This window comes from Arachis hypogaea, chromosome 7, assembly GCF_003086295.3.
Source record: "Arachis hypogaea cultivar Tifrunner chromosome 7, arahy.Tifrunner.gnm2.J5K5, whole genome shotgun sequence".
Classification (NCBI taxonomy): Eukaryota; Viridiplantae; Streptophyta; class Magnoliopsida; order Fabales; family Fabaceae; genus Arachis; species Arachis hypogaea.
This window is the reverse complement of record NC_092042.1, coordinates 36,108,766-36,135,901: the sequence shown is the minus strand read 5'-3', so window position 1 is coordinate 36,135,901 and position 27,136 is coordinate 36,108,766. Positions and strand designations below refer to the sequence as shown.

The 27,136-nt window shown below is 35.5% G+C and overlaps 3 protein-coding genes, 1 long non-coding RNA gene and 1 pseudogene across 5 annotated transcripts; 3 read left to right on the top strand and 2 right to left on the bottom strand.

The window, feature by feature from the left end:
* Positions 1-348: 348 nt before the first annotated feature.
* Positions 349-816, bottom strand: LOC112701384 (large ribosomal subunit protein P3z-like). The gene is made up of 2 exons (XM_025752147.2): positions 812-816; positions 349-724 (listed from the first exon to the last, which is right to left on the bottom strand). The coding sequence occupies exons 1-2, from the start codon at positions 814-816 to the stop codon at positions 349-351; spliced, it is 381 nt and encodes a 126-aa protein (XP_025607932.1).
* An 8,105-nt stretch (positions 817-8,921) lies between these two features.
* On the bottom strand, positions 8,922-9,953 carry LOC114924249 (uncharacterized). Its single transcript, XM_029288158.1, has 3 exons — positions 9,563-9,953; positions 9,007-9,443; positions 8,922-8,954 (listed from the first exon to the last, which is right to left on the bottom strand). Exons 1-3 carry the CDS (start codon positions 9,951-9,953, stop codon positions 8,922-8,924), a joined length of 861 nt encoding a protein of 286 aa, XP_029143991.1.
* A 3,463-nt stretch (positions 9,954-13,416) lies between these two features.
* On the top strand, positions 13,417-16,255 carry LOC140173130 (nardilysin-like). Of its 2 annotated transcripts, XM_072199391.1 has the most exons (8): positions 13,417-13,565; positions 13,762-13,835; positions 13,969-14,064; positions 14,162-14,281; positions 14,616-14,699; positions 14,984-15,140; positions 15,383-15,504; positions 15,709-16,255. In XM_072199391.1, exons 2-5 carry the CDS (start codon positions 13,796-13,798, stop codon positions 14,693-14,695), a joined length of 336 nt encoding a protein of 111 aa, XP_072055492.1. In that variant the 5' UTR covers positions 13,417-13,565; positions 13,762-13,795; the 3' UTR covers positions 14,696-14,699; positions 14,984-15,140; positions 15,383-15,504; positions 15,709-16,255. The 2 variants fall into 2 exon arrangements, with proteins under 2 accessions (XP_072055492.1, XP_072055491.1); XM_072199390.1 differs by lacking the exon at positions 13,417-13,565 and having other exon boundaries at positions 13,578-13,835.
* Positions 15,083-18,800, top strand: LOC112701383 (nardilysin-like; annotated as a pseudogene).
* Positions 18,801-23,385: 4,585 nt separating this feature from the next.
* LOC112702942 (uncharacterized) lies at positions 23,386-25,456 on the top strand. Its single transcript, XR_003154375.3, has 2 exons — positions 23,386-24,735; positions 24,939-25,456. It is a non-coding gene; the product is annotated as an uncharacterized lncRNA (long non-coding RNA).
* Positions 25,457-27,136: the final 1,680 nt, after the last annotated feature.

The following is a 27,136-nucleotide window of genomic DNA, read 5'->3' as shown; positions in this document are numbered from 1 at the left end:
CATTGGCCATTGCTGGTGGAACATCTGGTAAGGCCTGTAAGGAGTGTAATAAAAATTTTAGGATGGTAGTAAGCAGCATCTATAGAGATCAATTTATAATTGCAAGAACCAGAAATATCTGCTGCAATGGAAAATCATGATTTCTAGGAAGTTTGTGAATTGACATGTTTAGCTTTGACATATGGTAAATAAATATTAGAATATATTAGGATCACAGCAAAAATATTTGACCGAAGAGTATCAAAATCTGTTGCAAGCCAATACACAAAAAATGGTACTACGATAACACAATTAATAACATTGAAGATTAAAGACCTTTTTGTGAGCTAAAGATAAAACGAGAATTCTTTAATCAAAGAGTAACATTCCAAAATCTTCATCTTCTTCTTCCGCGACCTTCTCTTCTTTCTTCTCGGCACCAGGGGCAGCACTCTCTGCGACAGCACCACCAGCATGAGCAGCAGCAACAGTACCACCTCCAACGAAGACTGCACCACCCACAACCACCTGGAAGACAGCAGAGGAGGGAGAAACGAAAGAGAAAGAGGACTGAACGGCGCCGGAGGAATCAGCGGCACGAACGGCATTGACAAGCTTGCGTTGAAGGTCATAGGTGGAGGAGGCGGAGTTCTCGATGTATCCGGAGTGCTGCTTCGCAGTCCACTCGGTGCCGGATTTGCGAAGAACGAATGTGAATACTCCCAATGCTGATGACGGATGGCTTCTGTGTGTGTTTCTAACAATAACAAAGTATATTTTCTCCAAATTTACCCCACATGTTACTTTTTAATTTTTATATTTGTGAACCGACCCCATATTTTTTATTAATTTCTTTTTTTATCTGGTCTATAAGGTCCAAAAAATACTTTCCTAAAAAACTCCAATTTTCTAATATACAAAAACAAATATATAATGTATCAAAAAAATAATATAAAGATATAGAAATGTATAATAAAACTTCTTAATTTGTATGTATATTAATTAATAAAAATATTAAAATTATCTAATGTTTTTTTCTTAATTTAGTTTAACAAATAATACGAGTAAACTCGTTTAATTAACTTATTAGCTTGGACGAATCGAACATTACAAGAAAAAAAGCATTTCTTGACGCAAATCGATGGCTATCTCTTCCATAGATTTTGACGGCTTGCTGTCGATATTAAAAAAAAAACAAAATTTAAAAATAAAATAATAAAATCAACTGCCTGATCGTCGATTTTTTTATGCTACATTAAACCCTTTTTAAATTATCGTCATATTGTCGACGAATCAGGGAGCGAAAATACTTTTATTTTAAAATCGACGACCATGACATTTATTTTTATATTTAAAATATCGACAACAAATTCATCGATAAATTTAAACAATCTAAATTGCTTTCCAAAATCAAATTAATAGTGTGAATTTAATGTATAAAATGGATGCAAAAGGCATTGCTTTTTTCCAAATTAAAATCGAAAACTCTACAGTCAATTTTTATTGCTAAAAACATTAAACGCCCACTTCCCGCCTCAAGTTTAGAAACACGATTTTGGGTCAAAGGGAGCAACACACAGTGACCAACCAATTCAAACATTAGTAGTCGGTGAGGTGAAAAAACAGCAAATGAGTGACAAAAGGGAAAGAAGAATGGCATAGAGAAAAAAATACAAAAACTACGGTGATTTCACCGCAAAGAAAACAACATATCCTCTTTAAGGAGGATACCATGGCTCTGATACCATGATAGAAATAAGAGACTAAACTGGAGAAAGGAATTGTGTATTGTTGAGTATAATCAAGTTGTCTACTCAAATTCTCTGAAATGATGCAATATAAAGGGTATTTATAGGTACTAAGAGAACCGTAATAATAAGGACGTAATCTCCTAACAAGAGACTAAACTGAAGAAAGGATTTGTGTATTATTGAGTATATTCAAGTTGTCTACTCAAGTTGTATGGAATGATACAATATAGAAGGGTATTTATATAAGAGAATCTTAATAATAAAAACGTAATATTCTATAATAAATATTCAGATATACTAAATAATACTAATTGATCCTAATTGGTCCTAATTATATTCTAACATCCCCCCTCAAACTCAAGTGACAACTTGAGTTTGAAACTTATTTAAAACAACGAAAGAAAGAGAAAAATTAAAACTGTATAAATTGATAAAACAGGTGCAAACAAAACTGCCGGAAGAAAATGCAGACGGAACTGCCACAAGGAAACACAGACGAAACTGCCACGAGAGAAGGCAGACGGAACTGCCACGAGAAAATACTAACGGAATTGCCACGAGAGAACGCAGACGGAACTACCACGAGAGAACGCAGATAGAACGGTCACGAGAGAATGCAAACGGAACTGCCACGAGAGAACGCAGATACCGTCACATTCTTGACTCTGTCCATGCAATGCTCCTTTCTTCTTCGTGTCCTGAGCGTACTTAGGGTGAAGCCGTTCTTACTGCTGTTCATGTTATCAATAGACTCCCTTCTTCTGTTCTTGGTAATGTTACTCCCTTTGAGCGTCTTTATCATACCTTTCCAAATTATAGTTCTCTTCGAGTTTTCGGTTGTGTATATTTTGTTCTTCTTCAGCCTCATGAACATAGTAAACTTGAACCTCGGGCTCGTATGTGTTGTTTTCTTGGTTATGGCACTGAACACAAGGGTTATCATTGTTGGGATCCTCTCTCTAAATGTGTTCGTATATCTCGTCATGTTGTCTTCTGGGAGCACCACATGTTTTCTCGATTCTCATCTTTTTAGTCCATTCCTACTACTCAGTCACCTTTGTTTACTAACCCCAGTGTTGATCATTTTCCTAGTGATGATTCTACAGATTCTATCTCGAGGGACCCTCCACAGCCTCCTATTCTTCCGCCTTCTCCATCTCCCGATGATTCCAGACCGGACGATGATCCTGCTCCTACCGTCATGCCTCCTCCTCCCGTTCGTTCTTCTAGGGTAAGGAATCCACCTCCTCATCTTCTTGATTACCACTGCTTTTCTACTATTCTTCATCAATATGAACCTAAGACATTCAGAGAGGCCTCCTCAAACCCAAATTGGCAACAAGTAATGCAAGAAGAAATACAGGCACTTGAAAAAGCACACACTTGGGATCTAGTTGATCCTCCTTTTGATCAAGAAGTTGTGGACAGTAGATGGGTATACAAGATCAAGAATCGCTCTGATGGCTCTATTGACCGTTATAAGGCTCGCTTGGTTGCTCAAGGTTGTACGCAAGAATATGGTATTGATTATGAAGAGACTTTTGCCCCTGTCGCTCGTCTTACGTCTGTTAGAGCTCTTCTTGCCATTGCCGCGGTTAAAAAATGGTCTCTCAGTCAGATGGATGTGAAGAATAAATTTCTTAATGGGGATTTGAAAAAGAGAGTCTATATGAAACCACCTCCGGGATATCCTTGTCCTTCTAATAAGGTTTGTCTCCTGCGCAAGGCACTTTATGGACTTAAGCAAGCTCCTCGTGAATGGTTTGACAAGTTTAGGACTACCATATGCAGTCTTGGTTTTACTTCTAGCCCTCATGAGAATGCCCTCTTTATTCGTAAAAGCGAACGTGGAGTTGTTCTTCTACTTTTGTATGTTGATGACATGATCATTACTGGGGATGATGTTGATGGTATATCTGATCTCAAGGCCTCACTTCATCGTACCTTTGAGATGAAAGATCTTGGTTCTCTCAGCTATTTTCTTGGTCTCGAGGTCATCTCCACCGATGATGGCATCTATCTCTCTCAGGCTAAGTATGCTTCAGATCTTCTTGCTCGCGCTGGAATTACAGATAGTCGCACTGAGTCTACTCCTCTTGAGCCTAATGTTCGATTTACCCCTATGGATGGCACTGTTTTGGATAATCCGACTCTCTATCGATAGTTAGTTGGCGGTCTCGTCTACTTGACTGTCACCCGACCAGACATTGCCTATCCGGTTCATGTACTTAGCCAATTCTTGTCAGCTCCTCGTATTACTCACTATGCGGCAGTTCTTCGCATTCTTCGCTACATCAAAGGCACTCTATTTCATGGCCTTTATTTTTCTGCCCATTCCTCTTGTCTCTTCAGGCTTACTCCAATGGTGATTGGGCTGGTGATCCCACTGATCGTCGTTCTACTACTGGTTATGTTTTTTTCTTGGCGACACTCTCATTTCTTGGCGTGCTAAGTAGCAAACGTTCACTGCTTGCTCAAGCACAGAAGCTGAGTACCGTGCCCTCGCTGACACCACTGCTAAAGTTATCTCGGTTTGTTGGCTTCTCGAAGATTTGGGTGCTCCTCAGTCGTCCCCTACTAATGTTTTTTGTGATAACCGAAGTGCTATTCAGATTGCCTATAATGATGTGTTTCATGAACGCACCAAACACATTGAGATTGATTGTCACTTTGTTCAGCAACGTATCCTTATTGATGCTGTTCGTCTCATTGCTGTTGGAACACTAGATCAGACTGTTGATATCTTCACGAAAGCTCATCACCCGACTCGTTTCCGGACTTTGTTATCCAAACTCAAGTTGGTATCCTTAGCTCCCACTTGAGTTTGAGGAGGGATTTTAGAGAATCATTAGAATCAATTTAGATCAATTAGTATCGTCTAGTATATCTGTCTATTAATTGTAGGATTCTATGCCTTTATTGCTCTGATTCATTTACCACCTATAAATACTCCTTATATATTGTATCTTTCCACACAACTCAATAATATACTTTTCAGATTACTCTCTTAGTCTCTTGTTTCTAACAGCAGTTCCAATTAAGGGTCCAGCTTCCAGATTGAAGAAAATTTGAATACCTTTTACTGTTGTATCTTGGTTCTTGAGTATAGTTCTTTTCTTTTTTTTTTTTTTTGTCTTGCTGTGCAGTGAATGTAGCAATGCTAGTTGTTCCAATAGTCAGTTCAGTGGTTGCTCTGGTGGTTGGAATTGTTATTGGGATTTATATCTAAAAACACAGATACATTCAAAAGAAAAGAAGAGGTAAGTGACTTATTAGTACCTTACTGTACTTACTTAAGAGACAATTATGTTTAAGAATATTTACTCATCTCGATCATCATTCTGGCTTCAAGGTTCATATGATGCACGTTTTGCATTTTCATAGGCTTGTATAGATATATAAATATATAATATAATATAAAGTCTTTGTATACTTCGCTGGAAGTTGTATTTTAGTGGCATATTTGTTTGATGGGTTATTGTAGTTGAAATTTCTATTTTGCCTCATTTAAGAGAGATCGTTTTTACTTATTATTAGTTGTCCATGCATCATGGTCCCCTTTTGAAACACATACAATACGTCGTCAGAATGTATTAACAAATATTTGTCTTCGAGTACTGTGTATTCTTTATGTGTTTAATTAATATAATGATCATAATATAAGCTCATTCATATGTCGTAATTAATCCTTGTTAAGGAATTATGAAAGTCCCATTTAAATATGGGTTATATGGCATCCCCTCCTAATTCTTGATTATTAACTACAATAATAAACAAGTAAAAAGTATTTTAAGGCAAAAAGAAATGAGTATAGCATAAGTAGATACCAAGGGAAACTCATGTATTATAGTTATCTATAATTTATGGAGTTTGGATCCTTGGAAGGTCCTCTTCCATCAAAGCTCTTCAGCATTCCTCAAATTCAGCAAGTGTAAGTTCCTAAGATAAGATCCTTGTTTTGAACCTACCCTTATTATGTTATATAAAAATTGATGTTATTTGCATTGCAGGAAACTGAGGAACAATGCATTGAACAATACATTAGACTTAGGTGGCAACATTTGTCCATTGCAGCTTGTTGATCTTCAAGACAACCAGATTTCCTCAGTAATACTCCGTTCGCAATACAAAAATACATTGATGCAATTATCTGGTTAGAAAACATTTGCATGGTTTAGGAAGTTGATTAACAATTATAAATATTTAATCTCTTCTTGAATTTCAGTCTTATAGGAAATCCAGTGTGCAGTGTTCTCTCAAACACAAACTTCTTGAATGAGTATTTATTGGTTTGTTTAAAAAAGAGTCAGCTATTTTTTAATTTTAACTCGCCACTCATAATAAATTTACTCAAATTCTAGGGTTCGTCCATTTGACAACTCTACTTCTTTCCCTTCAATTTCTGAGTTCCATACGTTAATTTTTAATTTTTGTCACCCTTTTACACGGTAATAATTCATTTCTCACTTCATTTCCTTATCTCATTTGAATAGCAAAGCCACTATACTAAACTAATTCACTCTCTTTTATTGTAACGGCGTATAAGCCATATAATTGTAATTCAGTTTGTTTTTTGTTTGTTTATATATATATATATATATATATCCTCCTTTAAATCAACCATCTATGCATATTGTGCATTTGGTAAGCGAAGAATCAGTTTTAATAATTATTTCTCTCGTATAGTCATTGTAAGTTGCAACCTGCAACCAATATAACCTTCTTGGAAAGATGGATAAAATTCTTGCATGGAACGATTAAATATTATTGGTCAACATAGAGATTATTGATCTTTGAATCGTTTATGTAAGATCCATACACTTTATTTCATATATAAGGCTAACATTATTTGTTGTATTACATGGATAATGCATGCATAGAACGATTAATAATCTTCCAAAACTTTCTTATATTTCATCCTTTGCTGCTCTATTGCAATCTTACTGTACCCTGTTCACAATAATATCGAAATATATAGTATATATGAGTATCCAATATTCCATGCCTCAAAAATACTTTTTCTTTAAACATTATTTGCTTTCAATGTATGATATATCAGCTAATATCATTATCAGAAATTTCATTGAGACATCCTTATTATGGCCATGCTGATGCCTCATTCATATTTATGGTTGCTATCATCATAATGACTACGATGGTTATGTAACTTTAGCAATACTTAAAAAGTGTTACTAAAACTGAAATAATATTTTTAATATTCAAAAACATTTTAATTTAAAAAATAAAAATAAAACTCAATTGCTAAAATATTAAAGAATATCACCTAAAATTTAGCAACACTTTTAAGTGTTGTTAAAGTTGTCTAGACATCATAGCCACCATAATAATAGTCATTCGAAATAGGTGCGGGATTCTCGAATTATTAAATTTATTTAAATATCTTTAATAATTTATTTTTAATGTAGATTTTTTAGTGATTTTACATAATATATATATATATATATATATATATATATATTGAAAAACCTAATTCTAATTTAAAAAAGGTTAAGTACGATTTTAGTCTTTAAGATATAGGTTGAAAATTTTTTTCGTCCCCAACTTTTTCTTGTATACAAAATCGTCTCTAAAGCTTAAAACCAATGTTTAAAATCGTCCTTTTTACTTAAATTTTAAAATTTTAGACTAAATTATTTATAACAAAAAAATATAAAATAAAAAAAAATAAAAAAGAGTAATTCCCCCAAATAGGTCCCCAAGGAATTGGCCGTACGACAGATTTGTCCCCCAAGAAAATTAACTAAGTCCTCAGTCCCCAAAATTATTAAATATATGCCATATACGTCCCTGCTCCAGGTTTAGCCGGTTAACTGAACACTCTCTCTCCTACGTAGAGGTGATGAGTGTGACGTGTCAGGTTAAAGGCTTCCAGGACACGTTGGTCCCTGTACACGTGACCAAAACGACCAAGCTTTATGAAATGAATGTGTTAAAACGCAGCATTTGAATATGGACAAGACATCGCTGTTTTAAAGGGGATGAACATGAAATTAGGTCTTCACTTTTTACCCCCTGTGCCTCCAACCCATGTATGTTAGTATGTGAGAGAGAGTTTTTGGCTTCGAAGAAGATGATGACGAGTAGAGGCAGCATGTCAGTTGCAAGTCGGAGACGCGGTCGGAGAACTATGGATGATGTATTCAATGTTGACAGCGGTTCGACTGGCGTCCAAAGGGGGCGAATTAGAAGAGGAGAACATCCTAAGTGTAAGTATAGGACATATGCCATAATATCCAGGTCTCGCACAGCAGAAAACCTGAATAGGCTGTTCTTTGGCTGTCCTCACTTTAAGGTACTTTAGAGTGGTGGATTTTTGTGGTGCTGTAGTTTTGATAATTGGGGACTAAGACTAATGTGATGATTTATGTTCTGTTATTCTAATTGCAGGAAAAGCAAGGATATTGTGATTTTTTTGTATGGTTTGATGAGATCTTTGGGTATTTGGTGGATGATATAGTTGAAAGGCGTAGATTGGCCTCTGTGGAGACATGCATGGGTGCAGAATTTGGTGCAGGTTTAGATTATTGCTAGGAGGAGAGAGTGAAACAATTGGAGGAGATATTAATAAAGAGGAATGAAGATAGTTCGAAACTCAAGAAGGACAGTGTTCTAAGCTTGTTTAGTAGTGTAATAATAGGTGCACTTGTAGTTGTGATTATGTTTTGTATTTATGTGGTGGTTATTTAAGCAATTGGCATTGTATCTTTGTTGAAAAAATATTGTATTTGAATGGCTCATTTTAGTTAAATGAATATTAGAAGTTGATAATGATGCTAACTTGAAGCTAATTATTGTCTGCTTTGAACGTCTACTAGGCTGCTGAGGCTGAGTTTGTCTTCTCTGATTGAATTGTAAAAAATTATGAGTATTCTAAAATAAGATATTAGTAAGTAATGTTTAGGAATTAATAGTGAAACATATTATGAAGCATACTTACAGTTGCAGCATTCACATTCATTCCTATGTCTGGTACAGTATGATTTGTTGGTACCCCAGGCTGGGTAACCTCATAAGTAAGCAAATTTATTAAGACAATTAAACCCTTGACGATGTATTTTATAAGTCAAATAGGTCCTTTAGAAATGCTACTATAAGTCAAGCAGGTCCCTAATTACTAATTTATATGTCAAGTTGGTGTCTATAACACAACAACTAATTCATGTCAAAAACCTAAATCCTAAGCATGTTATCACACATATCAAGCTACACAATGTAACACATTTAGCAGAAGAATGTAAGTATCATTCATGTATACCTCAGCTACTGGTGCCGATTGAGAAAGTTGAACCTCTTCTTGTGTTGCAGTTGAGTTTTTCTTGGATTTTCCTTTGACCTTTCCTTTAGGATTAGTTCCAGCCTTAGGAGCTTCCTTGCAGGTCTTAGCATTGTGGCCAGTCTCTCCACATTTTCCGCATGTGACTTGGAAGGTCTTTTTTGCCTTATTACCCTCTGTTCTGTCTTCTACTGGATCTCGTCTCCTTCTCTTTACTGGACGCCCTATTGGCCTCTTAATCTTGGGAGGGATTGAGCTTATTTCTCCAGACTTCTCCCAATACTCTTTACTGTTGACGGGGCTAATGGAATGACCATATGTTGCTCTGAAGGCATCCATCTTCAGCCACTTGTGCACATATGTGTCTGCTCTGTCTCCCCTCTTAGCAATAGCAGCCATGGCATGCACACATGAAATTCCTATAAGTGATTGTAAACAACAATTAGATATACAGTTTGTAAGAATATTAACTAAAAATGCATAAGTTGGAGTGTTATACCTATAAGTTGCCACATGTTACATGTACATGTGCTATTACCTAAGTGCACCCCCAGCTTCTTATTGTGCATTTGCACCTCAAATACCTGTCTAGCATTGTGGCCAGTCCATTGAGAAGTCCAGTGCTTGGTGTCCTTCATAATGGCTTCCATCCTTTTTTGTTGTACAGGAGCAACTATACTAGTGTACATGCTTAGGGCCTTTTTGTGTTGTGCCATCCTTCGCATAATGTAACATTTGAGCTCCTCTAGCATTGTGAGTATAGGTTTTCCCCTATAGTATACTATTTTGGCATTCCACACCTCTGTCATGTTATTGGTGATATTGTCCAGTTTAGGGTAGTGGCTGAATTTTGACTTAGTCCAGCATCCTGGATCCAATTTTGCAAGGTAAGCCCACGCGTCCTCATTCATTCTCTTCAGCCTTTGCATATTATCATTAAACTCTGCAACGGTTGAACTTTTGGCACAAGCCCGGACCACATTCTTAAGTTGTGTATCCTTGTATTTGTTTGTGAAATTCTTCCAAATGTGCCTAACGCAGTTTTCTGTGATGGGCGTTAGGCATAACCTCCTTCAGTGTTGGCAGAAGACCCTGCATTACAGTTCCAACAGACCAGAAAATAATATGCATTAAAATGCTTGTTATGATAACAAAAAACATAGCTAACAGTCATTAAACCATGAAGAATACAATGCATAGTTAGTTAACATAACGAACACTAAGACATATTCAAGGATACCTTCTGTTGATCGCTGATGAAGTTCCAACCATCGGCAGTGCATTGTCCAAGATCATCTTGTAACAACTGTAGAAACCATTTCCAATTTGCCTTCGTCTCACTCTCAACTACTGCATACGCAATCACATAAAAATGATTGTTCGCGTCTTGTCCTACAGCTGACAATAATTGTCCCCCATAAAAACCCTTCAGAAAGCATCCATCTAAACCTATCAAGGGGCGACATCTAGCCTTGAACCCCCTTTTACAGGCGTTTAAGAAAATATACAATTTATCAAATAATGGAGGAGATTGAGATATAGGCTCCACTGCCAACAGTGCAGATGAACCTTCATTGCTCCTATATAAACCAGAATTACACCAGAATTCACTAAGATCACTAACAATATTCTAATGTATTTCATATCACAGCAAGTTATTTTTGTCAAACAAGAATTAACATAAAATGTAAAAAAATATTATTCTTTATCAATTCACTAACAATATTCTAATGTTAGTCTTTGAAATAAAATAACCTCATACCGGTGTATCTCGTTCAAATAGTCACGCAGCTTGCCATATTGTGCCTTCTCGTTACCAACATACTTTTTCCTGGCCATCCGAAGTCCTCTGTACAGCATTTTATCACTGAGTATCACATTGTAATCAACCTTCATGTGATCCCATGCCTCTGCATATGTCAACCGTGGCTGACTCAACAATCTCTTTTCTAGCTTCCTTGCTACCCAATGTTGATCTGCCATATTGCTGCCAAACTCTCTTCCACAGGTGTGAGTTAGATTGTAGGTCTTTATTTGGTATCCACCTGATCGTGAGTTTTTTGCACAGTATATAAGTCAGGGACAGTCATGCTTCTCTGTTTCACCATTTTTCTCACCTTCATTTCCACATTTTGCATTTTTTGCTGCATTAGCTTGTGCTTCTACCTCATTGGTAGTATGTCCCTCATTGTTTTTCTCACCTTCAGGAAGAGCCTCATTCGTTTCCACCACCCCTTTAGCTTTCTCGCTTTCATTAGCTTCTTTAGTAGCCTGTAACTTTGCCTTTTCCTTATCTGCTTTTCTTGCCTTTGCCTTGGCTTTTTGCACTTCTTTTCCAGGCATGAAGCCTCTATGTATACAAGCAGCTCTAACCCTTCTCTTATCATTCTTCATGTAAAATATTCTTCTACCCTCTGATATGGTAAAGTCCTTTAGAGCCTGCTTAAATTGTTCAAGTGACTCAAACTCTATGTTCAGCTGAAATTGGACCTCCCCAAATTCTGCACTCAGATTAAATTGAGGCCAATCAAACCCATTTCCTCCATCATCACTTGAGTCTGTCGGGGTCAAAAATTGTTCAGAATCATACTCAAATTCAATGTCTGACTCAGGTAACAACTCCACACCAAGTTCTTCATCAAATGTAGCAGGTTTTTTGGACTTCGATGGCCCCTCATTGGCACTAGCAGGTGTAGTTTTGTTTTTGTTGCCACTAGAAGGCCCATTAACTACTTTATCTTTTTCAACAGGCCCATAATCACTCTTACTGGGCCTGCCAGGCCCACCATGACTCTTTCTCTGAACAGATGCTCCAGCTACCTCTTCTCTTCCAATGGCTGCCCGTTTTGGCTTGCCATTGCCCTTGCCAACTGGCCCATTAACAGGCTTACTAACTTTGGATTTCTTCTTCCCATTATTCTTTCCTTTCTTACCAGCTCCAACTAACTCTTCCTCTGAACTTGAATCTGAAAAACCATATCCTGAAGGTGGGGGCTTGTATAATGCATCTTCTGTTGACTCATACCCATCATCACTATCTGAACTCTCAACATCTGCATCATTGTCAACACCATCATCCTCAACACTAGCCTCTTGCACTTCCACTTCCTCAACACTAACACCATCATCATCAATGAACTCTGTATCTTCTATGATTGGATGGTCAAAGTAGATGTAGAATTCATCAGTGTCCTCATTTAGCATTTTATTCTTTTGAAGATCTCTGATCTCTTCTCCATGAACTGGGTGAAGACCAGACTTCAGGTCAGTAGCAGTCGGATCATACCAAAATATTGCCTTATAGTCATGGTAACCCAAGTCCAAAAAAAGTTTCTTCAGGTCAAAGAAACATATCAGATCAATGTCCATTGGGGGAAACTTCTTGACTTCTCCATTGATGTACACAAGTACTCCCGTGTTGTCTCTCACAAAGCTTCCACCGTGGTGAAATACGGGCATCACGTCTTCACTCATCTAATCTAACAAAATAAAAATCTATCACAACTTAAACAAGCAACGAAGCCATTACAAGAGCATTAAAACAGAATTCAATTTTTTAACACCTACATCGGTAATGTTACTATGAAACGTCACAGAATAAATCAATTTAGAACTCTGACTTAACCAACACTAGCAAAATAATATCTTTAATCTACCCTACACATGACATGCATGTTCATCATACATGAATCTTCGCCTCTGAATTAATTCAAAAAATAAATTAAAAGACTTACCTCCAACAATGGCGATATGCACGACAGTCCATCGCCACCACACAGTCGCCGTCAGCCTCGTCAAACGACTGTTACAGACTACACTCAATGTTAACGGAGTTGAGGAAGATGAAGAGTTGCCTTGTAAAATTTGGATAAGGGTTTGGGGTTTCAGGTCATTTAACAGAGCCAAGGGAGAAGGACATGCATTTTTATCCTAGGACCCTATTCAAACGCTGCGTTTTAACACATTCATTTCATAAAGTTTGGGGATTAATCTGTCAAACTTAAAACGACGTCGTTTTGATAAGGCTTTAAACGACGTCGTTTTGGCCACGTGTACAAGGACCAACGTGTCCTAGAAGCCTTTAACCTGACACGTCATACTTATCACCTCCACGTAGGAGAAAGAGTGTTCAGTTAACCGGCTAAACCTGGAGCAGGGACGTATATGGCACATATTTAATAATTTTGGGGACTGGGAACTTAGTTAATTTTTTTGGGGGACAAATCAGTCGTACGACCAATTCCTTGGGGACCTATTTGGGGTATTACTCAATAAAAAAAAAAAGAGAATATTTCTGCACCTGTAAAAGTGGGACTAACAAAGTGCATCAAAAGTACAAAGTTCTCTACTCTACTCTCTACATATCAAAGAGATTACCTCTCTAAACAAAACACCTAAATTCTATGCCACAATACTTCCTATAGACGGACATAAGAATTAATTATCCCTCCTCGATGTTTGTTAAAATACAAGACCAGAGACATAAAATCTAGTGATATTTATTCTACATATTGATTATTTTATTCATTTCATTTTTCTCGGTAAAATATTTTCTGGTGATTTGGGTTATATTTTTATTATCAATATTTGTTGTTTTTATTGCACTTAAACATAGCTAAATGAATCTAATGATTCAATTTTGATAATATTAAGAGGCCCTTGGAATTTCCAATCCTCTTGATAAGTATGCTAAGACTTCTTTTCAAACTTATATTTTGGTCTTTCTTCTCTTATCAGATTTTCTCAGTTCTTTATCTCGCCTCTTGTAAAAATGGAGGCCATGGAGCGAGAAGTACAGGCAGTAGATTCAGGTATGTCTCATCATAGTCGAATAATGCAGATTTCCACTTTAATTATGATTTTAGAAAGCGCTCAGATCTCCTTATCTGCAGTTTGCTGATAATGTTTTTGGTATACCATAATGGTATACAAAACTGAGCATAGAATTTAACCAGGCTTTGCAAAGCGAAGCTTGCCGTCTTCAACAACTTCAACGCCATACTTCTGCTATTGGTCATCCTTTAAACAGATTCTTTTGGGGTATGCCATAAAAGTGTTGCTATTACATGGTCAATTAGATATCTAGATTTCTCTGTATAATTAAATTACTATTTCATTCTTTTCCATGTACATGAAGGGAATAAGAAGAGCTTGGTTGATGCTATGGAGAAGGGTGTTAATTTGCGGAAGCAAATATTCAAACTATACAAAGATTATTACCATGGTGGATTAATGAAGCTTGTTGTTATTGGTGGAGGTGAATTCCTACTTCCCTACACCATTATTCAATTTAAAGTTTTACAATTTTATTTTAGTCATGTTTTTCTTCCAGCAATAATAAGGTGCTTAGTTTTTTTTTTTTTCCCATTCCCAATATGCCAACCAGGGTATGCAGGTTTGCAGCCACTTATACATTTATTAATAGTTGAGAAATAATTATACTAGTCTCAAGATTAGGTTCATCATAGATTTATCTTCTACAAAAATGAGATTTATTTGTTTTAACAGCTCACGCCAGGATTAGGATTGAGACCAATATAAACTGGTATGTTTATACTTTATAGTGATGTGCTTTATGTATAAATGTGTAGACCCTCTTGATGTGCTTGAGAGTTGGGTTGCGGAATTATTTGGAGCTATCAGAAAGGGTCCTCACTGTCTCTGGTGTTGAAAAGGTGATCATAATCTCTTCACTTGTATGGCCTTTCAGATAGAAGAGAGTAAGAGCAAGTAGTGTGTTTAGTGGGACCTCAAACATAAGATTTTTATTTCAATTTCAGCTTTCTTATTATTATTATTATATTGGATTAAAATTTTTCAGTCAATAGACAAGTGTGAAAACAGTATTGACTAGTTGATGGGTAAATTAACTTGTGTGATCATTCAGATCAGCTTATGCTTTCCAATTTCTACAAATTACTTCTCTTCAATATGGCTTAACTTTGATTTCACTTCCCAGATCTTTGATATCATTGGCTTTGTCTATCAATACCTGAAGTTATTGCATCAAATTCCTCCACAAGAATGGATATTCAGAGAACTTCAAAGCATCGGGAAAATGGATTTTAGATTTGCAGAAGAGCAACGGCAAGATGATTATGCTGCTGAACTCTCAGGTTTCTAATTTATCTGCTTGGAGTTGTTTTCTTAAGTTATTTGTTAATCAATAGGATATGGAGAACATGCAACATATGATAGAGATTAAAAAAAAAATTGTTGTCAGTTTGTGTTTATAGCAAAAACTGAACATTTATTTATTATGCTTTCAACCCAATTACAATATATTTTGAAATTTTAGATACTTCCTATGCAGATTTGTTATATCTTTCTGGCTTATTTGAATTATTTTCTTGTGCAGAAAATTTACTCTTTTATCCGCCAGAGCATGTCATGTATGGTGACTATGTCTACCAGACTTGGGATGAGCAATTGATAAAGCAACTTCTTGGTTTCTTCATTCCAGAAAACATGAGAGTAGAGGTTGTTTCGAAGTTGTTCCTTAAGTCGGAACATGAGTTATCTTTTCACCTTTGGCTAGTTGGCACTTTTATTTATTTCTTTCACTGTTAATCTGTTATGTTGAACCATTGGGAATTGATAACTAAACTCAATTGTTAACAAAATATATCTGGAAGTTATATTTCCATCATGATGATTGAACAACTTGATGGTGCTACTTTTCAGGTGTCCAATGTGAACCTTAGTTTGGTTCACGTTATGTTGAAGAAGACATTGCTCAAGATTTAATGGAGTTATGGAGAAATCCTCCAGAAATTGAGGCCTCGCTACATCTTCCATCAAAAAATGAGTTCATTCCAAGTGATTTTTCTGTACGTTCTGTTGACATATTTTCGGATTAACTTGAAGGGTGGATATGCTAATGCCCAGAGTTGTGTATTGTTTGAATTGTTCATTCTCCTCCTTAAAGATGAGTTGAATGAATCATATATCTGGTAAATCGTCTGTCTTGCTTGACACTAAAAGTAGAGTCATTCGTCTATATTATATATCCTCCATTAAAAGATGTTGCTCAGTTAGAAATTTTTTGTTGTTTCTGTTATTTATTTACTTCTCTCTTGTTTGGAGGATTTCCTGTCCTTCATACGTTTTGTTTCTGAACAGATTCACTAGGTAATTCTATTTACTACATAGCTTCATACCTTAAGCTTGTAAACTGATTAATTGAGAAAGGTATCTTTTAGAGAGAGGGGCTTCCACTCTTAACTGACTATTCAAACTCCCAACTAATTACTTTTTTTTTTCATTCCAGCTTTCCAAAATATCATCTGCTAGTTTATATGTACAAAATTTTGTATCATAAGATCTGGCTTGAGTTAAAATTAAATCATCTTAGGCAATCTAAGAAACTGTTGGTGAATGTAGTACCTTAAATCTTATTTTTAAAGGACTTCATACAACATGTGTCTATCTGTGCAAGCTAGTATTGCAATGTTAGAAACTTCTGTCTCCTATGTTGGCGACAAACTGGAACTGAAGGTCTATGGTTTCAATGAGAAGCTTCCCGTTCTCTTATCTAAAGTTTTATCGGTAGCTAGATCCTTTATTCCTGCTGGCAATCGATTTGAGGTACATCACATATTTCCTTTTATCTCTTATCAAAATGTCTATGTTATCCTTTTTGCCCGGTTCCATAGTTCTGTTTGCTTTGTTGATTGTAATGAACCAATCATTATCGTTCAGGTTATAAAAGAAGACATGAAGAGAACTTTGAAGAATACCAACATGAAGCCTTTAAGTCATTCGTCATATTTGAGATTGCAAGTTTTGTGCCGAGCTTTTATGACATTGAGGAAAAGCTGCATCATCTAAATGATTTGTTTCTTGATGATTTGATTGCATTTATCCCCGAACTTCGCTCCAAGGTAGGCATGAAATATTTAATCTTATATGTTATTGTTTGGACTATTTTGCAGTCTTTTATTGTCAAGTTTTATTTTATTTTCTGTAAAAAAAAAAAAGAATAATGTTTTCAAAAAATACATGCATGGGAAGTGTTATATCCTTAAACCCTAAACCCTAAACTTAATATAACTACTTTGTTTGATGCACTTGTTCTGTTTGTGTGTATGAGAATCTGCTGTCTCAGCTTGATAATGCTTACATTTACAAGAAAGTAGCTACTTCTTGGTAGCTTGTTCTTTGTTTTTTAGTTTTTAATTACTTGGTTTTTAAACATAAGTTCCATGATATATTATAGTTCTCTAGTTTATATCAATAAATTGTTTGAAATTTATTCCTTTACATCAACCTTGGACAGCTATACATTGAGGGTCTATGCCATGGAAATATTTCAGAAGAAGTAATTGACATATCAAATATATTTAAGACGAACTTTATAGTAAATCCACTTCCCGTTGAGCTGAGGCACGCTGAGCACGTTATTTGCCTTTCATCCAGTGCCAATCTAGTTAGAGATGTTTGTGTAAAGAACAAGTCAGAAAAGAATTCTGTGGTTGAGGTAATTTCAGTTGGATTATTTTTGTTTGTCACTTTTCATGGATAATTGTTTTTTTGAAATTTCTAACAAACTTCTCCTGTTTCTTAATTTGGTATTCAATATTCATGCAGCTATATTTTCAAATTGAGCAAGATCTTGGGTTGGGATCAATCAAATTGAAAGCTTTAATTGATCTTTTTGAGGAAGTTGTGGATGAGCCGCTTTTCAATCAGCTGAGGTGACTATTGAATGCTATTTTAGTTTCTTGCATTTGAGCGTCTAACATTTGTTAATGAAAATTTGTTTTCACTTTCCATGGCTTTTTATGGGTTGTATTAATTTTTATTTCTTTATTTGTTTATTTATTTGTGTGTATCTGGATACAGGACAAAAGAGCAGCTTGGATATGTTGTCGAATGTAGCCTACGGTTAACGTACAGTGTTTTTGGGTTTTGTTTCTGTGTTCAATCATCTGAGTACGACCCAATTTACGTGCAAGATAGAATCGACAACTTCATAGATGGCGTTGAAGAAATGTTGGTTAGTATTCCTGATTCCTTCTATCTCATTGTTCTGAGATTAATGTCTCCCTCATGAATTGCATTAAATTTGACATGATTTGGGTGCTCAAGAAATTGTAGGCACACCCCACTCTTTTCCAAATTAAAAGACTTGTGTTCTAAGGAATTATATGTTGACTGCAGGATGGGCTTGATGATGATTCCTTTGAGAATTACAAAAGTGGGTTACTGGCAAAACTGCTCGAGAAAGATCATTCGCTTAACTACGAGAGCAATCGATTGTGGAGTCAGATTGTTGATACTTGATAAAAGGTGATTTTACGTTTAGTTATATAATAAGTTTGTGGATGATGAGTAAGGAAGACCAACCTTGAAGAAAATGATAACAAAGGATATTGTTTTTCAGGTATATCTTTGATATATCAAAGAAGGAAGCCGAAGAATTGAAGAACATAATAAGCAAGCAAGATGTTGTTGAGGGGTACCGGACATATTTCAGACAGTCGTCTCCGAAGTGCCAGCGACTTCTCACTCGGTTATGGGGCTGCAACACAAAGTTTGAAGATGATGTTGCACTGCCTGAAACTGTGCAAGCCATAAAATATCCAGCTTCATTTAAAATGTCATCCGAGTTTTATCAAAAATCTTTGTTAAAACCTGAAGATATGCATTTTTGAACTCATGAAGTACCATTCAGATTTGAGAGCCTTTGTTTTTAAAGTGTAAATTACATTTATGTGCGAATTATTATTGATCAATAATATTTTGGAATCGAGGAAAGTCTTCATTCATTGGTAGTTTCGTTTGGCCTTTTGGAGCTTGGTACGCTGTATTATTGTTCTATTTGTTTGTCACATGAAATGATTTATGACAGCATCACAGCATAGTATAATTTTGTGATTTATGTTGCTTTCTCACTGAATATTGGGTATATAATTATGGATTAATAGTGAAAATGGTATCTAAGATCAAAGGCTTTGAATTGATTGCTAATGTGTTGTTTTCTAACCTTCAAAATGATCAATCTGACTCAAAGTTCTATTTTTAGATACTAATTAGAGGTGTGAATCTTTTGGAGATCAAATTAATACACTTGTAAATTTTTAAAGATTTTTTATCATTATTCCTTAACTAGTGTGTATATGTATATATATCAAGTATGGCCTAATTATTGATATAAAATACATATAATACGAAGCATTGTTAGCAGAACCGGACCGGACCGGCCGGTTCAACCGGAAAACCGGATCCTATACCAATTCGGTCCGGTATTTAGACCGCACAAGGAGTTGAACCGGTGTGAACCGGTTAAATCTGGAAAGAACCGGTCAAACTCGGTAAAATCGGTCCGACCGAATCGTTTGGGAGTGAAAATTTTTTAAAATGTTTGAGGTGGGGTTCGAACCCCTACCCTCAAAGGAACTAAAATACTCCACAACCACCAGGCTAACGTGCTTTCTATTAAAATAAATGCAAATTATATTACATATAGATATCTTTTATCAAATAGTTTACTTTTGTTTAATTTATTTTAATTTTAATTATAAACTCACTCATTTATTTTTTTGTAACTATATAATATCTATTAATATTATTTTTTAATAAATATTTGTAGTATATAATAGTATAATAGATATAAACTAATTAATAAATGATTAAAATTTAAAAATAATAGTTATTTTAATATAAAAACAAAATTAAAATATTTATGATAGAGTAAAAATAACAAAATATTTATTATTCATGTTCCATATTGTTTTAAAATAACTTTATATTTTTAAAATGTTAGTAAAAATATGTAATTTAAATTTTAATTTTGAACTTTTGACTATTTTTTATTTTTTATTTACATAGGACCGGGTCAAACGGTTCAACCAGTAACCCACCGGTTAAACCAGTGACCCAATGACCCAGTGACCTGACCGGTTCGATCACCGATTCGTTTCTGACAACTATGATATGAAGTACATAATAAAAATAAGTTAAACAATACATTGGTGAACGAGTTATATCTTAAATGACATAGTTAATTATTTGTCAACGAGTTATATCTTAAATGACATAGTTAATTTTTAGTATGCACAATGAAAATGTGTATATATATCTAAAAGCACATACACGCGTGAAGTATTTGGATAATATTATCACTTATTTTTATAACTCTCTTTAAACACTTTTTATTAAATACAAATTATTGTTCTTCTTGTTAATTAAATAAGTTTTAATTCTCTATTTATTATATTTTATAATTTATATCAATAATTTAAATTTAAAATTCAGAGTTTATAATTTAATTTTTTTTAACTTTTAATATCAAGTTAATTTTTATGGGATCTTGCACTTCTTATTTTAAGAAAGAAGACAAATATTGGATTTTTTTAACTTTTAATATTAAGTTAATTTTTATGGGATGTTGCACTTCTTATTTTAAGAAAGAAGACAAATATTGGATTTATTTTGCTATGGAAAAAATAGTTAAATCTATATAATATAATATAATATATAATTACTAAGGTTATGAAAATCGGATCGGACCGATCGGTTCAACCGGATTACCGGATTAACTGAAAATCGGTCATCTAGCCAATCCGGTCCACTTCTAAAACCATCCTACAACAAATTAGCAAAAAAATCGATTGAACCGACGGTTAATTGTCGAACCGGACGAATCGACCGGATTTTTGAAAGTGCCGGTTTCTCAAAATCCATCAAACGTCGTGGTTTTGACGGAAAAAATAAAAAATAAAAACAAAAACTGAAGGTGAAGTTTGTGGCTAGAATGGAACTATGGAAGAATATAATAGTAAATTAGTAATGCTGTATTGGATTCTCAAATTCTTGTGCCTGTGATATCCTACACTCTTATTATTTTGAAAACTGAACATAGAAGAAACGATGTTCAGTTTTCAGAATAATAAGTGTGTAGAAACATAATTGATTTTTGTGAAAATCGGACCAGACCGGCCGGTTCGGCTGATCTACAAAACCGTTTTGCAAAAACCTGGTTAAAAAATAGGTAAAATCGGCGGTTAACCGGTGAACCGACCAAACTGGCCGAATTTTTTAAAGATCCAGTTTTGTGACTTGCATAAAAAACTACGTCGTTTTGACGTTAGGAAGAAAAAAAAAAGAAAAGAAACCCTAACTAACACACAGTTCCAATTCCCTTTCAACCCATTAGCACCTAGTCCCAATTCCTTCACTAGGCAAACCCTATCAGAGCAAACACCGCCGCCACTGTTAGGCCCCAGCCCCACCAGCCACCGTCAGCCCCCCAGTCACCGCCACTCTCTTCTTCCTCACCTTCTCTGTGCTCGTCGCGAAGCCTACCAGCTGCCGCTACTCTTCTCCTCCTCACCGTATATGTGCTCGTGAAGCCCGCCTTTGTGATCGTCGGCGGCGGCAGTGACAGAGGGTACCATCGTCGGTCTTGTTCTCGTTGCCGTCCTGGATGTCTCTGCTTGGCTTCTCTCTCTTCAAGCTCGCTCTCTCTCCCTCTCCGATCTCACTCTGTCTCACGCGAAACGCGAACGTCTCTGCTCGCTTGTCCTCCTCGCCGTCACCTCCGTTTAATTGCTCGGCCATCACCTCCTCGTGAACGTCTCTGTTACTCGGCTGCCTTGTCTTCTCCAGTGAGCACTCCTCCATTACTTCTTCAGTCCTAATTTTTTTCTGAAATTAATTATGATTAATATATACTTCTGAGCATAGTTTTAAAAATCGAACCGAATCAGCCAGTTCAACTGAATTAACCGAAAATCGATCATATGGTCGGTTCAGTTAACTCCAAAAACCGTTTAGCAAAAAACCGGTAAAAGAACCGGCTGAACCGGTAGTTAACCGGTGAACCGTCGGAACCGGCCGGGTTTTTTAAGAATTTCCGGTTCAAAGCTACACTCAAAACGTCGTCGTTTTAACTTTAGATATATATGAAAAAAAAAACCCTATGAACAATGAGGAAACCCTAGCCGCTCCATACCACCATCCTACCCCTCTCTTTCTCTCTAAAAACTCTGGAGACTGGAGTGAAGAACCCAGCCCCAAACCTCCTTGGAGCAGCACCCAGCCACCATCCACTCTTCGTCGCCGAACTCTTCTCCTCGGCAGGAGGGTGCTGTCGTCGCTCAACGTTCCTCTTCTCCTCGCCCTATTCTCGTCGTCTGCTCGTGGTTGCTCGATCCTCCTCTGGCGACGTTCCTCCCTCGGCAGATCTGCTGGGAGCTACTCTCGTCATCAACGTCTCTGCCCTCGTCATGAAGCCCGCCTCTTCCCTCATCATCAAGCCCGTCTCTGCTCGGAGCTCTTCTCGTCGCCATCGTGTCTCTCTCTTCAAGCTCTCTGTCTCCCTCCCACGGTTGCTTACTCACAGTAGCAACCCTTGCTTTCACCTTCATCCTCCGACGGTTGTTCAAGTCCACTGCTCTTCTGACTTTGAGTTAATTTTTCTGGATTTGAGTTATTTTTTTTTTGAAATAATATGGTTGATTGTTGATGGTATTTTGTTAATTGTGTTGATTTTTGATTTTATTGTCTAATTGTAATGGATTTTAATTTCTGAGTTTGTCATCTGAACTTCTGTTGATTGTGTTCTGAATTTCTGATGTTGCATGTGTTGTTGGTTTGTTGATAAGATAGAAATTGTATAAATCCCGGTTGATGTGTTGTTGGTGTTGTTAACTGTATTTGATTTGTGCAAGTTTGTATTGGTGATGGTTGCTGATTACAAATTTTTATTGCAAGGTGTCTGAGAAAAAGGCTGAAGAAAGTTGAGCCCTCTTGAAAGCTGAGCATTAGCTTGGGATGAAGCAAAACGTGGTAAGTATCTGCCCAGGTATATTATTATTATTTCAGAATAATAGAGTGTAGGAACATGATTGATTTTTGTGACAGAGAAATAATAGAGATGATTGATTTTGTGACAGAGATTAAGATTTGAGAGAAAGCAAAGCTGAAAACATAAGATCTTGTGACAGAGATTAAGATTTGAGAGAAAGCAAAGCTGAAAAAATAATAGAGATCATTGATTTTGTGACAGAGATTAAGATTTGAGAGAGAAAACAAAGCTGAAAAAATAATAGAGATGATTGTCAGAGATTAAGATTTAAGATTTGAGAGGAAGCAAAACTGAAACTTGCATGTGCTTGTTACATGGTATGCCCCTCCAATAAGTTAAAGAGTGAATTGTGAATATAATTATAATCAATATATCATTGTCCGGTTGTTACATTATTTTTTTCACCGGAGTTGAAGCCCAGAATGAATTAGACTCCTAGTTGCCGGAGTATTGGCTCGAATCCGCGTACCGGTTCTTGAAGGCTCTTGGCTAGCATTGGTGTCATCTCATTCTCAAACATGTGCCTCACCCTCACACAACTGACACAAGGACTACTGTAACCTGAACCATCTGCAAAATTCTATTATATAAATAAATTAGATAATGTCATTTCTTATCTCTGTTTATTTTTTATAACAGAAAAAAGGTATTAATAATTTCACTTATGGTTAAAAATTAATCTTTAGTTAGATAATTAATTAATTTGTTAATTTCAAAAAATATATTATTATTATTTATTACTTTTTTAGTTTAATATTAAATTAAATTTGCAAGATGAAATAAAATAGAAATAAATAAAGACAACATAATAATTTATAACTAATTATGGAGAAAAAAATAATGTAACAACCGGACAATATATTGATTATAATTATATTCACAATTCACTCTTTAACTTATTGGAGGGGCATACCATGTAACAAGCACATGCAAGTTTCAGTTTTGCTTTCTCTCAAATCTTAATTTCTGACAATCATCTCTATTATTTTTTCAGCTTTGCTTTCTCTCTCAAATCTTAATCTCTGTCACAAAATCAATGATCTCTATTATTTTTTCAGCTTTGCTTTCTCTCAAATCTTAATCTCTGTCACAAGATCTTATGTTTTCAGCTTTGCTTTCTCTCAAATCTTAATCTCTGTCACAAAATCAATCATCTCTATTATTTCTCTCTCTGTCACAAAAATCAATCATGTTCCTACACTCTATTATTCTGAAATAATAATAATATACCTGGGCAGATACTTACCACGTTTTGCTTCATCCCAAGCTAATGCTCAGCTTTCAAGAGGGCTCAACTTTCTTCAGCCTTCTTCTCAGACACCTTGCAATAAAAATTTATAATCAGCAACCATCACCAATACAAACATGCACAAATCAAATACAGTTAACAATACCAACAACACATCAACCGGTATTTATACAATTTCTATCTTATCAACAAACCAACAACACATGCAACATCAGAAATTTAGAACACAATCAACAGAAGTTCAGATGACAAACTCAGAAATTAAAATCCATTACAATTAGACAATAAAATCAGAAATCAACACAATTAACAAAATACCATCAACAATCAACCATATTATTTCAAAGAAAATACCACCATTTCGGGGCATCACCAATGCTAGCCAAGAGCCTTCAAGAACCGGTACGCGGATTCGAGCCAATACTCCGGCAACTAGGAGTCTAATTCACTCTGGGGCTTCAACTCCGGTGATGCCCCGAAATGGTGGGATGGAAATTGGAATCTCATTCTGGCGAGGGTCATCAAGGATCATGGAATCCTTCTTGCAAGGTGTCTGAGAAGAAGGCTGAAGATCATGCAAGGAAGTTGAGCCTCTTGAAAGCTGAGCATTGGCTTGGGATGAAGCAGAATGTGCCAAGTATATGCCCAGGTATATTATTATTTACATGATATGATCTGAACTTGTTTTGCGACGATGATTCTACTAGTTTGTTTAATATGTCAAGCCTTTAACTTGATATAAACTTTTCAATTTTTTAAATTTCTCTTATAAAAATATGCCTTAGTCTAGGTGAGTTTTCAGAAGTAGTCAATGAATTGATGCAGTTTGTTTGTGAAAAATTGAATGTATAGGTTCAGGCATGAAGAGGTGAGGATTCAATCATGTTATATGTACGGTGCCAAACTGCCATTCAACACCACTACCATTCAAAAAAGCGGTGAAGAGATTATACAGCATTTGGACCTGGGAAATTCTAAATAGTAGTAGTTGCAGGAAAGTTGTTACTCCGTTTTCTTCATTTCCATTATGTGAGTACTAGCTCTAAGTGTCCTTGTAAAGTCTAATCATCCAAAGGACAAGATTGGATTATAGTTTATTTAGGCCGAACAAACTTTAACATTCAAACGCATGTTTATTCTATTATGGAAACTAATCGAAAATAAAAGGAGAGGAGCATTCTTCCTCTTTCATTGCGAGAGAACAAAAAAAAGCAGAGAGTGAGAGAACAAAAAAAAGCAGAGAGTGAGAGAACAAAAAAACAGAGAGTGAATCCCATGGCTCATCTCAAAATGTTTGCAACTTTCCTTTTTTTATCATGTGTGTGCGGGTATTATCTAATAATAATGATAGTGAAATTAGTCACAAAGAAGCTGAGTACTTGTTGAAGTTTAAAGAAGCCGTACACAATCTTCCCTCTAATTGGTTCGATAATGATACTGTTATGTGCGATTGGGTTGGTGTGGTTTGTGGTTACTTTCCCGCCACTAATTTTCGATATATAGAAAAGATCCAGCTCAATTCAAGGCACCTCAACGGAACAATTCCTTCGGATATTAACAAGTCTCTTGTTAATTTACGCTATTTTGATCTTGGAAACAACTCTCTAAGTGGTCATTTGCCTTCTTTTTCGAATCTCTCTTACCTCCAATATCTGTATTTGTCCTACAACAACTTCATCTCCATTCCTCACGATTGCTTATGTGGTTTAGAAAATTTGGAACTCTTTGACTTGAGGTACAATACTAACCTCTCATCTTGGACTTTTCCCACCAACTTGAACACCAACTCACGCCTTACCATCATCAACCTCGAGAATACAAACCTCATAGGGCTCCTTGCCGGATATCTTTGATTCTTTTCCCGTATTGCAAAATTTTGATCTCTCTGAAAATAATCTCACAGGAGTGTTGCCTAAATCTTTTTCAAAACTAACCAGGTTAACTATATTGAAACTCAACCACCCGAAGGATAATAAATTGTCGGGTACAATTCAATTTCTTTCCTCTATGCCACAATTGTTTCAAGTGAATCTTGAGGGGAACTCATTTGAGGGTTCTATTCCAGACCTATCCAATTGCAAACATTTGAAATATCTGTCCCTGGCAAATAATAGATTAACAGGTGTAGTTCTACCTTCTCTGGGATTGCTCAATGAAATCTATCAAGTTTCGTTGGAAAACAACTGGTTGCAGGGTCCTCTTCCTTTATTTAATAAAGTTCGGACTCCAGAAGTAAATCTTACGTCTAATGGATTCTGTTTAGATCATCCTGGGCCTTGAAGCTTGGAATTTCATTACATGTGATGATAATGGCAATATCAGAACCGTTAATTTAACAAATTTGAATTTGACTGGGTCAATATCCCCTTCATTCAAAAATTTAACGGATCTGTGTCAATTATATCTTGGTGGAAACAGACTGAATGGGTCCATACCAGAAAGTTTGACAAGCTTACAACAACTCAAGTTTTTGGATGTGTCCAACAACAATCTATCGGGAAATCTTCCACCATTTTCAAAAAAGATCATGGTCATTACAACGGGCAATATTTTTCTTCAACAGTTTCACTCATCTAAAATTTTGCTATCTTCTGCTTTCATCATAGGTACGCTCATTATTATTTCTATATTGAATAATGGTAAAGTTACAAAAATAAAAAACAAAACAAAATTAACATGTTAAACTTATAAATTTATACAAATAAGAGATTGCATACAAAAGTAGTAAAGTATTGGAAAATAAAATTTGTCCTATTATAAAACTAAAAATACATGTAGTTGTCACGAGTGATGTGGTATTTAGTTTTACCGTTTGCTATATATATTTTTTTTGTTAAATATGGTGCTTTTAAATTAAAATATTTTAAAATTTTATTTAACTAGTATGCAAATTTGCATTACCAAACAAATATAAATTTCATTTGTCCGTATACAGTATTCGTTGAGTTATGAAAAAAAAATTATTCACTAAAATTATTATTTTCACTTTTGAATATAATATATATTTATTTTATATTTTTACTCTCTACAAAATTACATGATACATTTAG